The sequence below is a fragment of the Elaeis guineensis genome, chromosome 2, assembly GCF_000442705.2.
Source record: "Elaeis guineensis isolate ETL-2024a chromosome 2, EG11, whole genome shotgun sequence".
NCBI lineage: Eukaryota > Viridiplantae > Streptophyta > Magnoliopsida > Arecales > Arecaceae > Elaeis > Elaeis guineensis.
In genome coordinates, this window is record NC_025994.2 from 80,417,217 (window position 1) to 80,436,934 (window position 19,718).

General features: G+C 35.5%; 1 protein-coding gene across 1 annotated transcript; it reads right to left on the minus strand.

Annotated features, from left to right (window-relative positions):
• Positions 1-1,011: 1,011 nt before the first annotated feature.
• LOC105057548 (uncharacterized) lies at positions 1,012-4,772 on the minus strand. The gene is made up of 3 exons (XM_019852992.3): positions 4,504-4,772; positions 1,709-1,786; positions 1,012-1,370 (listed from the first exon to the last, which is right to left on the minus strand). Exons 1-3 carry the CDS (start codon positions 4,656-4,658, stop codon positions 1,355-1,357), a joined length of 249 nt encoding a protein of 82 aa, XP_019708551.1. The 5' UTR covers positions 4,659-4,772; the 3' UTR covers positions 1,012-1,354.
• Positions 4,773-19,718: the final 14,946 nt, after the last annotated feature.

Here is a 19,718-nt window from a genome sequence, read left to right on the forward strand (position 1 = left end):
TTCGAAACTCATCTACCCATAAAAAATCGATCCGTGCACCAATCTATCTGGATCGATCACCATCCTCGTGATGATCCTATGGTCGGAAGCAGTTTATAAATTCACCATCAATGACGCATACCTCAAATTCTCAACTCTTGAGAATATGTGTCACCATCTTATTAATTCATTGGACGATTCATAGATACTATACAATATGAATGGATAAATAATCCAAATTTTATTTGATTAATAAGTCAAGATTACAAATTATACCCTTAAAAAAATTACATGTGTTGATCTAATTAACTTTTAGAACATACATCTAACACTAAAGCACTTTTAATAGTTTTGATGATATCCAACATTGTGAATCTTCGATCTCTAATTTACATGACCCATTTTTGATTTTAGAGTTGACTGTAAAAGATAATCTCCTCTTGAGGAACATAATCAACTATATATATATATATATATATATATATATATATATAATTATTTCATATTATAATATTCATATGCTATTATGACAATTCATATTTTTAAATATACTTATTAAAACAATTAAGATATTTAGTATTATATATAATATTAAATTTCAGTGCAGAGGCTGCTTGGAACTGCAACTAGAGTTACATAATTTAGACCCCTTTTGTAGTTCAAATGCAACCTACAATTACAATAACAGACGTCCAAACATTTATTTTACAAACAGCCTCACAATAATTTAAGGTGTCCTTGTCCAATTCTATGGGCCAAGGCCTGTAGGGACTGCTGAAAGTTACATACACTGCAGAAAAATAAACTGAAGAAAACATATAGTATTTTTCCAATTCACACCTCTTGGTTCTACCCAAAAAAAAAAAAAAAAGAAAAAAAGGAAGAAAGGAACCCTCTGACCTATTCTTGCCTTAGATTGACAGCTATATCTGCAAAGCAAACTCCAATATTGATAAAATCATCATGAAATGCTGCTCACAAGGACATCTGTTTCGATAAGGAACATGCACACTTGCCATTCAAGGCCTCCACGAAACATTTAAATTAAGGAACCAATGGTTTAGCATAGAGAATATATTCTGTCCAAATATTATCTTTGAATAACCATGGCAATGCAAGAAGTTGATTTAATGATACAACAAAAGAAAAAACAAAAAAAGAACTAACTATGGCTGCATTTAAAAAAATTGTATGGTATGCAACTAGTTTATCAACGAACTTCTATGCCCGAAAACCTATCTAGCAGACCCCAACCATGTACATTCAAAGCTCCTTATTCCAGACCCAAATGAAACTCGAAGTGACAGACATATTAGAGGCACTTCAGCTAAGGAATGTAGACGGTCCAACCGCAGTAATTCCCATGGTGGCTTGCTTATTTACTCTTTCCACTGGAAAAATAGAATAAACAAATAAAAACAGAAATGAGTTAATACAAGGCAAAGGCAGGACAGGCAGCGAGATAGATGCAGGGTGTAACTTCCTTGACAACCATATATCAGCTTGTGACCACCCATATTTGACTCAGCCATATGGTCTAAATATTTGGCTGAGCCAACATGGTAAGGCAGGACAAAAAGGCCGGCCACAAATTTAGGAATCAAGAAGCCAGCTATAGAGCAGATAAAATCTGTCAAAAAATTTGTTCAGAAACAAAACAGGAACAAGAAACAAGAGAAGCTGTTGCAAATGACTGTGATGGCCGGTAACAAGGATCATGGTAATCAACCTTAAACTGATTTGCTGCTGCTTCTCCATAGCTTTCTTCCGGTGCTGATGATCAAACATCAGGGCCTTATCATCCCAACTGCAGGAAACCCACACCCAAACCCCCCCCCCCAACCAAAAAAAAAAAAACAGAAAGGCAGATTTAGACTGTAGACTTTCTGAAACAGTAAATTTGAGATCCAAGTGATGATATGCATGTTTGCTGCATGATTGATGCAATGAAAACAACAAAAAATGTGGGACAGCTACACCAAGAACATGCTAATGTATTGCTCATTACAACTTTTACAATCATGAGGGATTTCAAAGAGACAGTAGACTAGTCAAATTAGAAGCAAGGGATGGAAAAACCATGAACATGTCCTACTTCTGGTACCAAAAGTTGCAAGAAGTAATAGCATTTTATAAAATCAAGAAAACGAAAAACTAAAAGTCTTAGTCTGCAAATGATAAAACAAATACTGAGTCTATGGAAATGTGATGAGCTGTAATTAGTCCATGGATCCTGCTACATGATCTAGTTTGATCCCCACAGAGTAAGATTAAAGGCAGTGATAGCAAATTTTCAAACAGTGATATGCAAGAAAAATGAAAGCATCAAAAAACGTCCTTAATAACAAGTAGAAAGCCAATGCAGTTTTTGGTGAAACTTGCTACTCCAAAAAGATATGCAAAAGGTTACATAACATAAGGCATTAGAAGAGTACACCAAGGAAGCCAAAAGAAAACTAACCAATAACAAAAATTAGACATGTTTTCAGAACTCATCATGGTGCAAACAAGATAGAGTGAGCCTTGATGCAATGGCAAGATTGCTCCATCATGACTTGGAGGCTAGATGTTTGAAACACGGAAATAGCCGCTATGCAAAGGTAAGGCTATATGTATTTGACCCTTCCTAGACCCTGTAATGGTGGAAGCCTCATGTACTAGGCTGCCTTTTTTATCATTGCACAAGAAGAAGTTCAAAAAAAACTTAAACTCTTCCCTTCCACAACTCCCATCATACAACATCCTCTGCCTCTTTCTCTTCTTAGTCACAAGATGAAGCTTGAAACTCAGAACTTCACTCCTTCCTCACCTCATCCACCAGAGGAAACAGAAATGCCAAGAATGCCAGCAATTTTTTTCCCAATAGGTCTAAGAAAAATTGAGTGTAAAAGCAAATATATTGACTAATATCAACGATATTCATCTTATTTTTTCAATTTTATTTTGAACCCCATTATACACTTTCTAGTAAAGACACAAAGGGAGAGAGGAGAGTCCATAGAGTCAAATTTGGAAGGCTTCAATTTTTTTTTATAAAAAAAAAAACTGTCAATTAACCTATATTGTGAATGTGAAACTCAAGATTTTCATGATAAGCAGCAAATGATTTACAGCTTATTTTGAGACAATGGAGAACACAGACCTTCTATAATTTTTGCACCGATGGGAGCACTTTTTCTGTGATTTATTTCCTCCCTCACCAGAATACCACATAAAAAAATGGCAAGCGAATTTGAAGAGACGTTGATTACAACAATTGACATAGCTTTTTATACTGATCAATAAAAAAACAATTAGTTTACTTTACTCATTTGTGTCAGAGGGTCAGGAAAGAGAAGGGGAAAGATTTTGAAACAACTTCAGTGACGGGGACCTTAATATCAGTGATCCATGAATAAATGTTTACCAAACCAACCCTATGCAATTGAGTAAAAGCTAATGATTATGATTATAGTTATGGACAGAAGGTCATATGGTGACTGTTGTCTTGGATATTGAGGAATGCTTTAAAAAGATATTAAAGCAAAACTTCCAAGTTTTCTATAAAGCTCCAATATCCAATTAAAAATCAACACTTTCATTTGCACATATTAAAAGATACATCAACTATGGAATTAAACGCGTTTGCCAGGATGAATCCGGTGACTACTTCCAAGTTTTTTTGTACCTAAAAGTATTACTTAGAAAATCACATCTAAGAAAAGGATCAAAGATCAAATGCCAAAGTATTATTCTGTAAAAAACATTCCTTGATGGTACGTGACAACCTCTTAGAACTAGTTCATGAGATATAGATCCTCATTTACCGCTATGATCAATTAGAAAGAAGCGATGAATACCAGGCATTTTCAGTGCCACAACAATGCATTTTCACCTCTGCTAGAATCATTGCAAATATTATAAGAGAATCATACAGACACCTATTATGCCACACAAAAACCTCGCAACACTTGAAGCAGGGAACAAATCTCATTCTCAATGAATAAGAAACTAGATGGAACTTTGCAAATCCATATAAAGCAATGTACCACAATCACTTTGAAGACATGTCCCACCTATACTATGCATTCCCATAACTGCCACAACAATCTCTATTATCTAGATTCCAATTTATCAGTGAAAGTTAGGCCATCTACTTAACCTTGGTAATTTGTATTTCCACATTATTCTACTACTGCAACGCAAACTCCAAACACCATAAGTTTCATATATCCATTCCTCAAGACTATCTCTAACCACCACCATTTACCATAATACGAAACACTTAGTCTTGCATCCTGAAGGCAGTATTCAACCTTGAAGTGCAGCACGTAGTGAAAAATATAAATTTCCAGATATCTGAATAGTAGTTTGACCATCAAGGATAAATAGCGTAGAGGGAATAAAGCAATATCAAAAACCAGAGACAATCCATTGTCCAACCCTTGTTATTCCTGGGGGGAAGAACCAAAAAAATACAAATATAAGGGGAAATAAGAGAAGACGAGATAATGTATGATGGAGGGAGAGGGATGGGTGGCTGACTTGAAGTGGTGGGAGAGTTGCTGCCGCATGAAGGAGTTGAAGCAGGCCACGGCGGAGAAGGCGAAGATGGCCATGCATGTGTTCACGAACCGATCCGGGTTGGTGTGCGGCACCCCCGGGTCCCCCCGGTATATCCTCCACCAGAAGTCCTCCATATCTCGCTCTGGCCGCTGCTTCTTTGTTTGCCTTCTCCTCTCTATTCTGTTCTTCTTTTCTTTTTTTTTTTTTCCGAAGGTATTCTGTTATTTCGTTTCAAGTCACGGACTTCCCCTGAGGAAGTTCCGAGAGAGAAAAGTTCCGATTGGCTACGCACTGGAGATGAAGTCGGTCGGTCGGTCGGTCGTTTTCTCGCTTGTTCCAGCGTTGTCCCTGGGCCCGAACCGCCTCGAAATTCTGGTCCGGTCCGGAGATCCGAGGATTCGTTTGCGTGAGGTAGGGTAATCTGAGAATTCTTAAAATTATTTATTAAATAAATAATTATGAAAAAAAATAAAAAAAAACTAAAAAAAAACCTCCGTTTCACTTTAAAGTTAAAGCCACTCTCTGTTAGGAATATAAGTTAAAAGAGACTACCCATAAAAATAAAATTACTCTTATATCCTTTCTATGAATAATAGTGCATTTTTTTTCTTTTCTTCGTTCAGTCATTCTTCCCATCAAAAATTTTCTGTCATTCTCTACTCCAGAGTTCTTATCCCCCTCCGTCTTCTTCCCACCAAAAAGAGGAGGTAGCTGTGCTCTTGGCCCCCACTCTTCTCTACTCCCTCCGTCTTCTTCCCGCCAAAAAGAGGAGGCAGTTATGCTCTTGGCCCCCTCCCTTCTCTACTCAGTTTGTGCTCTTCCTCCGCTCTCTTCTCTACTCGTCCTTCTCTCTCGCCTCTCTCCACAGCCCCCAACATCTATACTGTGAGGATCCCAAGTCTTAAATCCCAAAGATCCTTGACCAACTCTCAACATCCGTTCTCTGAACTCCAATGGCTTCATCTTTTGTCGTTAACACAAGTACGGATGCTGAACTCTCCGTCATTTGTGAGTACAACACCAGTTATCATATCTTTTGCATAAATAAATTGATGAAGCTCTCGGACATTTACAACATTCTCTCACACAGATGGAGCCATATAACATCCAAAAATATCATCGTAAAGTACCTTACATCTTTCACAAGGATGCAAGTGAGTCTACTTGAGGATAGCAATGTGACTAATATGTGTCATATCCACTATATAATGAAGAAGGAGGTCATCGATATAGTTTGAGAGAGCAAGGTCCAGCCGAGAGAGGATGCTAGAGAGGATCAAGGGATAGGCACATCAAGGTACTCCCACTTGCCCTTCTATGCTATGGTTTCATATTACATCATATAGTACTATAGTATAAATTATCCATACAGTAGAAATATGAAATGATACATCACTGTGGCAAAAATATGAAATCATACATCACTGCATTACCTTGTTAATTATACATTGATACTACGATATACCTTTTTTGTACTACATTATTTAGTTCTGGTACTCCATTTTGCTTTTTTTATACTATATTATTTACTTTTGATACTGTGGTTAGTTTTTTCTATACTGCAAATCTATCATAAATTTTTTGTAATCCTCTTAATTAAAAAGATATAAATTATTTTAGAATGCTAAAAATGAGCACAAGTAGTACTCACAATTGTTATTCCATCATTTTTTCGATAGGTTGGCACCAATTGGATATGAGAATTATGAAAATTTGGATGATCCCAAAGATAATGCCATTAGTATCGAGACAATAATTATATGGAGGGGGTTGATCAAAAGAGAGCATCAACAGTTTTGCAATGCTCAACACTTTAGGATAGCTATTAAAGATTATTACATCGCACACAATCGTGACTATATCTTCAAGAAGAATGATTCTACGAAGATTATAGTTAAGTGCCCAATGGAACATTGCCCTTGGCGTGTCTATGCTGCTGAATCAAAAGGAAAGGGGACATTCTCCATTAGGAAGTGTAAGCTCACGCATACATGTGACAATTGTGTCGATACTAGGAGTCATCCTAAGGTCACATCTTTTTGGATTACTGAGAAAATCAAGACAAAGTTAATCCATGCCTCGCTATCGGCCTATCAAAATTATGGCCGATATCCATAAAAATTATGGCGTGTTGCTCAAGTACTATCAAGCATGGCATGAGAAGGAAATGACCATGCATGAGATTCATGATCTTGATCATCTGTCGTATAATAAGCTTGAACCTTATTATAGAGCCCTCAAATTAGCGAACCCAGGCACTATCGCAGACTATGACATTTTTCATGATACAAGAAGATTCCGTCGTATTTTCATCAGCCTTGGAGCGTGTATCATGGGATTTCATGCTGGATGTAGACCTATGATTTTTATGGATGGCACCCACATCAAATATAAGTCCCAAGGATGCCTCTTGAGTGCCACCACAAAAGATGCGAACAATGGTATTTTTACCATCGCCTTCGCCATCGTCCAACAAGAAAATGACGAGAGCTGGTGGTGGTTTTATCGAAAGCTACGATGTGTTCTCTTCTACTCGAATGGCTCATTGATCAAACAATACACCTTTTACTCTGACCGTCAACCTGGATATATCAAAGCGGTCAAGGACTAGTTTCTGAATTGTCACTATACTTATTGCCTACGACATCTTGTGGATAACTTTAGAAAGCAGGTACTCACTATTCTATAGTATACTACATATCTTTCATATCCTCTAGTAGTGTGGAGGAAGAATTGACATCAGAATTTAGTACTATACAATAGAAAATGGCACACTCCATTGGAATATAGGAGATGAACTTAGTACTATTTCATAAGTTATTGATATGTCCTTTGGTATTCTGAATACTTTATTATATTCACTTAGTACTGCAAAATCAGTTATTGATACGTTATCAGATATTCTAAATATTTTATTATATTCAATTAGTATTACAATGTAAGTTATTGATATATCCTTAGGTGTTCTGGATACTTTATTGTATTCACTTAGTACTGTAATGTTAGTTATTGATACGTCTCAAGGTATTCTGGATACTTTATTGTATTCACTTAGTACTACAATGTAAGTTATTGATACGTCCTTAGATGTTCTGGATACTTTATTGTATTCACTGAGTACTATAAAAGCAATTATGGATATATCATTAGGTATTTTAAATACTTTATTGTATACATATAGAAAATGTTACACACCATTGGCACATCAGAAGCATATTTAGTACTACAATATAAGTTTATTATAAGTCCTTAGGGTGTTTTCAATACTTTATTGGTGTACTTAGTACTGTACGATAAAAAATGGCATGCATCATTGGCACGTGGCAGATGTTTCTGATATACGCTTATTGATACTACTTTCTGGTGTTGAACAAATATTCAGCATTACATAAGAAACATTGGTGTGCAGTTTTCAAATCTCTCGCATGTGCTACAATGCGAATAGAGTTTGAATGACACTTTCATGATATAGTCTCCAAGATGCCATTGGCCAGAGATTGGATGTTGAGTACTCAGCCTGCACAATGGGCTAATACATTTTTTCAAGGTTGTAGGTGGAGAGTGATGGACAACAACTTGGCAGGGTCTTTTAACCGATGGATCTTAGCTGCTAGGTTCTTTCCTATCACATCTTTGGTAGATTATATAAGATCGTAGATTATGAAAATGCATCATCAGAAGTGTAAGCAAGGAGCAAAATGGCACGATCATCTTTGCCCTAGGCAACAGAGGAGGCTTCAAAAGAACCATCGAGAGGGCCGCACCTTAAGCCTTCATGTAGCGAGTAGAACAAGATATGAGGTGTTGGATGGGGAAGAAAGATATGCAGTTGATTTGTCTGATAGAACATGCACTTGCAAGCAATGGCAATTGAAAATGATTCCTTGCAAGCATGCTTCGCATCCATTGAGGAAAAGGGTGACACTCTCCACTCTTATTGTGATGAATTCTTTATTGTGAAAATGCACCAACTAGCATATAGAGAAATCATCAATCCTGTCCCCATGATTGAGATGCCATCTGCTACCTTCTCAGTGCAAGTGATCAATATCATGCCACCTGTGACTGCACCACGAACAGACTATCTTAGGACTAGAAGGTTTCCATCTCAAATTGACATACGTCCAAATAAGTGTACGCATTGTCACCAAACTAGCCACAATCGACGCACATGCATGAAGAGAATCTCTTAGGAGCTTGAAGCTTTTGCTTTATTGATGGGTCATTTTTTGGGTTATTGATACTATCCTTTTGGATACTGTATTACTTTGCTCTTTGTTACTGTCCTTTGTTACTTTGTTCTATGTTCTGGATTATTGATTTGTCTTTTCTTACTGTGTTGCTTTTTGGGTTATTGATTGGTCATTTTTTAAGCTTGAAGCTTTTGTTCTGAAACTGTGTTCCAAAATGTATTTGCGTAATATACTGCAATGAAGGCATTTGATATTATGTTGTTGCCTTATTTTATAATATTATATTATTATCTTATTTTATATTATGTTGATCTATCTTAGTGAATTATTTATCATTGTATTAAGACCTTTAGTTACTATTTTATTTGCCTTATTTGTCTAATATGGTCGATATTTTCTTTCAGTACTTCATTATTCTATAACCACGACGAGCATAATATACTGAAGAGGGGCAGGATGCCAAGAGTGTACAAGGCAACAAAGAGGACTAGAATCACCTTATGAATGTGGCTGTTGCACTATGTATTAAGTCAATACTTTAATATGACAAAGTAACACTTTGTTATGCTAAACTAATACCGTGTCTTGATAAAACAATACTACGATGCACTATGATAAAGCAACTTTTCACTTTAGTTATGCCAAGTTTGAGGCTTCAGTTGGTATGAAAGATGAAGAGATGGGTTATGGGGCTCTGAATACATCATTATTATGTGAAAGTATGGTATGCTCACCACAATACCGTACTGGTATTAAACAATACTTTCATATTATTAACTAATACTTTGTTATGTCAAACTGATACTTTATTGTGCCAAACTGATATTTTGATGTTATTAAATAATATTTTATTGTGCTTTAAACAAGTATACCGAATTGAAAAGATCATTAAGTGAGATAGAGCATGCTCGAGCAATATTTGAACTTGCAGTTAGTCAATCTATATTGGACATGCTAGAGCTATTGTGCAAGGCTTGCATTGACTACAAGTACGAGACATCGGGGGGTGAATACGAGAGAACAAGGCAAGTCTATGAGAGGTTACTTGATCGAACAAAGACTTGAAGGTATGGATTAGTTATGCCAAGTTTGAAGGCTTCAGTTGGTATGGAAGATGAAGAGGTGGGTTGTGGGGCTCCGAATACATCATTGCTATGTGGAAGTATGGTATGCTCACCACAATATCGCACTGATATTAAACAATACTTTCATATTATTAACCGATACTTTGTTATACCAAACGGATACTTTATTACGCCAAACTGATAGTTTGATGTTATTAAATAATACTTTGTTGTGCTTTAAACAAGTATGCCGAATTGAAAAGATCATTAAGTGAGATAGAGCATGCTCGAGCAATATTTGAACTTGCGATCGCTTAACCTATATTGGACATGCTAGAACTATTGTGCAAGGCTTGCATTGACTACGAGTACGAGACATCAGGGGATGAATATAAGAGAACAAGATAAGTCTATGAGAGGTTATTTGATCGAACACAGTATTTGAAGGTACGAATTAGTTATATCAAGTTTGAGGCTTCAATTGGTATGAAAGATGAAGAGGTCGGTTGTGGGGCTCCGAATATATCTTGTTATGTGAAAGTATGGTATGCTCACCATAATATCGCACTGGTATTAAACAATACTTTCATATTATTAACCGATACTTTGTTATGCCAAATGGATACTTTATTGTGCCAAACCGATACTTGATGTTATTAAACAATACTTTATTGTGCTTTGAACAAGTATGTCGAATTAAAAAGATCATTAAGTGAGATAGAGTATGTTTGAGCAATATTTGAACTTGCGGTCGCTCAACCTACATTGGACATGCCAGAGCTATTATGCAAGACTTGCATTGACTATGAATACGAGACATCAGGGGATGAATACGAGAGAACAAGGCAAGTCTATGAGAGGTTACTTGATCGAATAAAGTACTTGAAGGTATGGATTAGTTATGCCAAGTTTGAGGCTTCAGTTGGTATGGAAGATGAAGAGGTGGGTTGTGGAGCTCCAAAAATATCATTATTATGTGAAAGTATGGTATGTTCACCGCAATATCACATTGATATTAAATAATATTTTCATATTATTAAATGGTACTTTGTTATACCAAACGGATACTTTATTATATCAAATCGATACTTTAATATTGTTAAACAATACTTTATTATGCTTTGAATAAGTATACCGAATTGAAAAGATCATTAAGTGAGATAGAGCATGCTCAAGCAATATCTGAACTTGCGGTCACTCAACCTATATTGGATATGCCAGAGCGGTTGTGCAAGGCTTGCATTGACTACGAGTACAAGACATCAGGGGGTGAATACAAGAGAACAAGATAAGTCTATGAGAGGTTATTTGATCAAACAAAGCACTTGAAGGTATAGATTAGTTATGCCAAGTTTGAGGCTTCAGTTGGTATGAAAGATGAAGAGATGGGTTGTAGGGCTCTGAATACATCATTGTTATGTAAAAGTATGGTATGCTCACCACAATACCGTACTGGTATTAAACAATACTTTCATATTATTAACCGATACTTTGTTATGCCAAACGGATACTTTATTGTGCCAAATCGATACTTTGATGTTATTAAACAACACTTTGTTGTGCTTTGAACAAGTATACCGAATTGAAAAGATCATTAAGTGAGATAGAGCACGTTCGAGCAATATTTGAACTTACGGTTGCTCAACCTACATTGGACATGCCAGAGCAGTTATGCAAGGCTTGCATTGACTACAAGTATGAGACATCTGGGGGTGAATACGAGAGAACAAGGCAAGTCTATGAGAGGTTACTTGATCGAACAAAACACTTAAAGGTATGGATTAGTTATGCCAAGTTTGAGACTTCAGTTGATATAGAAGATGAAGAGGTGGGTTGTGAGGCTCCGAATACATCATTGTTATGTGAAAGTATGGTATGCTCACAGTAATACCGTACTGGTATTAAACAATACTTTAATCATATTAATCGATACTTTGTTACAGCAGACCGATACTTTAATGTTATTAAGCAACACTTTATTGTGCTTTGAATAAGTATGTCGAATTGGAAAGCACTTGAAGGTATTGTTATGTGAAAGTATGATATGCTTGCCATAGTACCACTTTGATATTAAACAATACTTTAATATTATTAATCGATACTTTGTTACGTCAGACTGATACTTTAATTTTATTAAGCAACACTTTATTGTACTTTGAACAAGTATGTCGAATTGGAAAGTACTTGAAGGTATTGTTATGTGGAAGTATGGTATGCTTGCCACAGTACCATCTTGGTATTAAATAATATTTTAATATTATTTACGATACTTTGTTATGCCAGACCAATACTTTAATGTTATTAAGCAATACTTTATTGTGCTTTGAACCAGTATGCCAAATTGAAAAGTACTTGAAGGTATTGTTATGTGGAAGTATGGTATGCTTGCCACAGTACCGCACTGATATTAAATAATATTTTAATATTATTAATTGATACTTTTATTACGTTAAAATGATACTTTAATGTTATTAAGCAACACTTTATTGTGCTTTGAATAAGTATGTCAAATTGGACATGCCAGAGTTATTGTGAAGGCTTACATTGACTACGAGTATGAGATATCAGGGGGTGAATATGAGAGAACAAGACAACTTTATGAGAACTTACTTGATTGAAAAATACCGTAATTATATTAAATAATATTTTAATATTATTAACTGATACTTTATTATGTCAAACCGATATTTTAATGTCATTAAGCAATACTTTTCTAGGTTCATCAAAAATCAAATCCTGCCATATTATCACATATCCAAAAGAACATGTCATAAAATTGCAAGATTTTGGTAGCACCACATATCCAAAAGAACATATCATACATCAAATGTCCAAAATATTTGATAATAAAATAATGCTTAATCCTTACATCGCTCAGCTATGTATTTCTCAATGCCCTCCCTTTGAGTGCTTCTGTAATCCATCAGAATATGGTATGCCATATGAGTCCTGTACCAGTCCATACTGTAGGTCTTCGCCACTGTCCAAAATTATTACTCCTGGAGAAGGACTCAACCCATAGACAAACATGGACCCCACAATTAACGTCTCCATCTTGATCTCGACAATCTGATATGTGTTCCACAAAGTAGTCTTCAAGTGCAATATCCGGACAATGTTTCAACCATAGCCCAAAGAAGCTTGCCTATGTCAAATCATTTTATATTTGTTAGTATCGAACCAGCGAATTATCATGAACAGAGTTGATACCGCAAGAAAAAACCAAGAGCAAGAGCAACCCGACCAGCAAATTGCCATAAACATCAAAAGGTGCCAATGCCACTTATCAAAATTGTCATAAACATCAAACAGTAATTAATGGAATTGAGATTTTATACTTACAATAGTTTCGACAGTTCTTTTTGCTATTGAATTTTTTATAGAGTTATAATATAAAAATTTTCCACGCATGGTATCAAATACTAAAAGGTGCCAGTGCCACTTATCAATGGTGTTGAGTGGAAGCATTATGTAGCGACATATGGCAAGAATGTAAGAAGAAATATGATTAAAAGAGAAACATGTGGTGTTTGTCATACTCTCTATGATTTTTTTCATAGCACCTTTATCTAGATGTTCACCTAGTCTCCAGAAATGGTTTAACATCTCATGCTATCAATAATTGAAAGAAAAATATGTTAGCAGCTCAATATCATTTTATAAAGCTTAGATGTGATACTGAGAATAAAAAATATAGACAATTCATACCATGGACTCCGTGCGTAGGTAGGAGATGTTGCATTGCGTATTGGAGCTTTCTTCATTGGGCAAGATTTTCATTATATGCATCCAACAATTAATTATATGTTCATTCATACAAATAGAATTCACAAACTTTAAAAGAAAAACTTTACAGTATTATTGTCCTATAATATAATTCAACTTACATCATTAAATATTGTCTCTGAAGATAATAATTTACGAAGGCTCAAGTCTTCAACCCATATAGAACCATATGAGGTATCTTCCTTCCAAATAAGATCTCTAAAAATAATGATAATTCACTTATAAGTACTAAAAAAAAGTTAAAATTTTGAATATACCTATCATTGACATAAAATCTTGCAACTATATGCTCATACCTACTATCTTAAGCCATGCCAGTATCTACTATGGCAACATTCTGCATACAACGAAGTATCAGTTAGCACTCAAAAAGTATTAGATAATTTAATTAAAGTATCAAATAACTACAAAATAGTATCAATGTAGTACCAAAGAAGTATCAAAAAACTCTCATAGCAATAACAGAAAAACTAGAGCTGAGAAAGTATCACATAGCACTAAAATATATCAAATAGCTAAAAGAAAGTATGAAATGACAATAAAGCAGTATCAATATTGTATAGAGAAGTATCAGATAATAATAAATGTTTACCTTATCACTAAGAGCATCAATGGTTACCGTAGGATTCTTGCGCCTCTTTTTGTACTTCATGCCAACAAGATAATCTTTCACCATCTTGGTTAATGTTGACTTCCTATCCACCCTCTCCTTCAACCTCTTGACAATTGAAAAAGACCCTCCATCCTTGTTTTTCTCCTCAGTGTTGCCATCCTCGTGACCCCCATGACTTCCACCAAGGTCATGATCATCATGATGATCATGATCATCATGCTTACTCTCATCTTCCCCCTCCTCCTCCTCCTCCTCTTCTTTCTCCTTTTTCTTTCCCTTCTTTGCCTCCTCTTTCTCTTCCTGTCCCTCATTCTTCTTGTCCTCCTTTATCCCTTCTCCTTCTCCTCCTCTTCTTCCTCTTCCTACTTCCTCTTCTTCTTCTTCTTCTTCCTCCTCTTCTTCCTCAACTTTTTTCATGGATTTACCATCATCGTCATCCTCACTGTCAAATGAGGATGCATATGATTTAGACTCAGAATCAGATGAGTCAAAATCATAAAATACTACTTCACGATTATTTCTTTCCAAAATTCGATAAATTTTTTTGCAATTTCTCTTTAATAACTTGATCTTTGCTTTCAAGGTCAAGATCTCATCATCTTTTTTCTTATTGCTTTCTTCAAGCATCTAGACCCTTTGCACAAGACTCTGAAAATCTACACTATAAGATGTGCCGGTGACATCCATTTATTTCTTTTTTCTTCCCTCCATCTCAACAGTGGCAGCCCTATCATTATACATCTGAAAAACACTTGCACCAATAGATATTCCACTGAGGTACTTGTGCTCAAATGGGGCAAGCTGATACTTCTTGATCTGATAAAAGTATAAAGTATCAATAAGACAATATTATTATATCATAAGGAAGTATGGTATCACAGATATTCAGTACCAAATAATAAATGATAATATTACCTTGTCAGTGGTAATCCCATTGATCTTTTCTTCAATTTTATTAATACATTTTAAACATTTCACTTTTCACTTGAATAATCGGGGCCTTGCTGCCCTATCACCTAGGGGTGTCAAGATGGAGGGAACCCTCTCTAGAAACCAAACCTGCATCAAATAATAATAAAAGATATTAGCAAGTTTATTGTTATTATAAAATTATAAAATATAAAATTAATATAGTATAATTGCACTTGATACTTACCAACAAACCGATAGCACAACCATTTAAGTAACCGGATGATGGCTTCACATTGTTTTCCCAATCATATATAGCTCGACGACTGGATATTATGTTCTCCATCAAAAATATATAAACAGCCGTCCCCTAGTTGAATTCACCCAACTTCTCAACTTGGTCAACATATTGGTGTATAAATCTTGCATCCCTTTTGTAGACAAAGAAAAAAGTATCATGTTCAACACAGTCAATACGAAAACAGAAACAAAAGCTTCACCTCCTTTTCTCTTTTAGAGCCAACATAAAAATTTAATAGTTTCTCAAGATTATTTCTATGCCCCCCATCTCGAGAACCCCCAAGCAATTCATTATATATTTTGCCTTTTGGGGGTGCCCCCTCCTCGTCGAGTTCTACTGGTAGGCCAGTAAAAGAGAGGCCAAGCATTGCGGCAAGCTCATCTTTTTGAAGCTTCAGCTCTAAGCCATTGCCGACGATGAATACACTTCTTTACTCATCAAACCGCTTGATGAGCACATGCAACCAATTTGGGCTGATAGACAACTCCGGGATATCAAGGAAGTGTGCAAATGGTGTCTTTTATAAAAACTCCATTTGTGCATCCGAGATTGACTCCTTTATACTTTTCTTCCCTTTCTCTTTAGCATTCAATATTTTGTACAATGAACTTGAAAAGCATCTACTCTCCAACCTCCCGCTAAATAAATCAGCTCTCTTACGTATAGTTTGAACCTATAGCACAATATAGTATAAAAATATAAAAGTGAACATATAAGAAAATATTACATAAAATATATATGAAAACATAAATAAATCAGTCCAACCTCTCACTCATCTACTCTTGGCATTACATGCAATATATAAGAAAATATTTAGCAGAAAAGATAACAATCTTTTTTTATTTAAGGATCCTAAGCTCTGAAGCAGTATAAAAGTACTAAATACGCATATCAGTATACAAATTATGCACAATGAAGTATAAATTGCTTTTCACTTGTATCAATTAGGCATCATTGAATATGTAATTTAAATTATTTCTCATTCAATCATAAATAATAAAAAATTAAATTAAACTATTTCTAGGGTTTCAATAGAAGGACAATGCTTATCGGTTAGGATTTCTTGTACCGGTCAGGCGTGGATATTGTTCTGACGTAATGGAGGGAGGCAGAAGCACCAACAGGAGAGCGAAGACTATGCTTTTTCGGTGTGATGGAAGGAGGCAGCAACCGATGGAGGATCAGCAAGATAGAGGGAGATGGCCATAGGTGGAGAGAACAACAATGTGAGGGGATTGAGGGAGCAGAGTAAAGATGAAAGAGAGCGGACCGACTTGAGGTGGTCAGTGGTCAGAGACGAGCGGCGAAGCAGGGAGGGTGATCGTGTCAGAAGTTCAGGGAGCGTGCAGTGGACGTTGGGTGACCAAGGCAAGGGAGAAAATTTCGTGCCCGTTTAAGTATTAAAGGGTTAATTTGATAATTTTAGCATATTTGGATACCTCTTTTTAATTTAAATTTCAAACGGAGAGTAGCTGTTATTTTAAACTGAAAGAGGGAGTTTCTTTTAAGTTTAAAGTGAAAACAAAGATTTTACTCTATTTATCTAAAAAATAAATTTTATCATATTTAATTGATGATATTTTAAAAAATAATATTATTGAGAAAAACTATAATATCCAATCAGAGGTAATCTTATATAAAATATTACTAAATTTACAATGGTATCATCGAATAAATATTTTAAATGATGATTTTTTTTGTCCAGCTCATTTGTTGGCTATTTATGGTATAATTATATAGAGGCTGTCAATATAGGTTATTTTGAAATATTTATGTGAGTTAAAATATATATTTAAATTGAATATATATTAGAAAATAATTTTTTATTTTAATTTTAGTATATTAATTGTTGATATATCCTACGTTGTAGAGCTATTAATAGTTAATAAATAATTATTAAGTGTTCATTAATAATTAGTATTTGTTAATAAAAAAACTAATGTATGAATCATATTATTATTTTTACAATTTGTATAATAAATTAATTTACTATAATTAAGATATTAGTATATTAGCAATCAATATATTTTTACAAAGTATTATATTTATTAATACTTTAATGATTAATGTAGTTATATTTGATATATTACTTATAATTTTATAAATATAAATAGAGAATTACATTATATTAGTTATATTATATTATATTATATATATTATAAATATTAAAATTTAATATAATTAGTAAATAATAAATATACTTTTGACTATTATTAATTTAATAAATATTAATATAACATATTAATTATAATTAATAGATATCATATATAATATAATTCATATATTAATTATATAAAATAATTAAATAATATTAATATCATATAAGTTGGGGTGTATCCAAGCAATGACAATTTCATATCATCTTCATTTGATAATTTAGCATGCGAAAAAAAATACTATCTTCCTTATGTTATTTGTTTTACCTTTTTTAATAAAATAGGTATAGGATTTATCATTTATTTTACTATCTCTCATCATTGTTTCATATCAAATATAATAATTTGATATAAAATTTATTTTTTTATATAAAATTATATCCAACTAGGTGGACTCTAAAAGGATTTATAATACAACTGCACTGTACATCAAAACCTTGGCTATTAGTTTTATGACATCTTCATCATCCTGTCACTAGACCAGCTAGTGTGATGAAGGCGACTCATTTGTTTGCTTCTTCTTTTATTTTGTTTTTCTCCGAGTGTTAAAGAAAAACTTTATAGACTAACATATTAGACCAACTGGTGGATATACGGCAGCACCTTCATGAAATTATAATATGTCACCGGTGCTGGAGAATTGCTCCCGTGGGTTAAACTTGTTGCTGGGGCTGGAATGAGGTTCGGACCGGCCCAAGATTCATCGGGTCGGACCAATTTTAGATCAGATTTCAGACTTGACTCAAAGCAATTTAGATCAGATTTGGACTTAAATACAGAATCCGTTTATCTTTCGGATCGAGCTCGGATATATCTTTAATCTGATCCGAATTCGATACGAGTTCGACTCGAATATCAACCCAAAATTTTGCTTGAGATTTCAGGACAAATCCCATGGTGCATAACATGCCACGCTACTCTTTGCATAATGCCTAATGCACTATCCATCGTGTATATTCTCCTGATTTGCCCTACTCGATGACCATCCCCAAGTACTTGTCTTCCCTCTGCCTTCCTCCCTTCTCACATCTCTCATCCTAGCCTCCCCTCCCCTCCCCTCCCTCCCCTCACCCTCCAACAAGCCCCCTAAAAACCTCCTTTTCTCTCGCTCGTCCAATCAAAGAATGCCGACTTAGGGCTTGCTGACCCATGACAGCAAACACGGAAGAGGGGGTCGAGGAAGAGGAAGGTGAAGAGGGAGGATGTATCCAGACCAGAGGGGAAGTGGGATCTCGAGAAGGAGATATATAAGTTCATGGAGATATCCGAAAATTCGAGCAACCTCCATTTGCCAGTAGAATCGATAATAGATGGTAGCAACGACCATGGAGGTGATGCCGAGGCCGGACATCACTGCCGCCGCTAGGTACGTTCGCCGCTCCACCTGCTTTCTCGTGATCTTCTCTGCCATCCAATCCAACAAGATCCGTCGTGCCTCGTCTTCTTCCATTGTCAGATTGGAGCTCTCTATCTCCACTGCGTCCTTCATCTTCAAACTTCGATTCTGCTCCACAACGAAACAGACAGCAGTGGTGTGGATTGTGGCTGGTCCAATCGGATTTGAGTCGGACTTGGATTTGAGTATTTTAAAAAATTTTGAATCTAAATCTGATCCGAAGTTCGAAAAAAAAAATTTAAATCAAATTTAAACAGAGATATAATCTGGCTCCATCCGATCCACTTCCAACCCTGCTTATTGCATTATTTGTTTTGACGAATCCCAATCATGCAGCCATGTTAAAAAAAAAAAAGAAAAAAAGAAAAGAAAGAGAGAGAGAGAGAGAGAGAGAGAGAGAGAGAGAGAGAGTAAACGCGGCCACGCATGGCATCAACCAGGAAAGGCAACATTTTTGCTGCACCATCCAAAACAGCAAACAGCCAGACTCAACTTCGCGTCCCACAAAGCGCAGCTGCCATGTGGCTTCGATTCATTTGAAGCCACATTTCTCAGTGACGTTGGCTCCACGTGGTACCTTCCTCGGGACCGCGGAGGCCCAACGCCAACCCCAAGACTCTTATCCCAAGCCAGTATCCCGCCGGAACACGTTATATCTCCCAACCCTCACGTATTCTCCAAGCCATCCCATCCCACCCATTCAACCGTAGTCCGCCACGTGACAGTAACCGACTCCTCCGCGCTATGTGTCGCCGCTAGTCCTTTTTTTTTTGAAG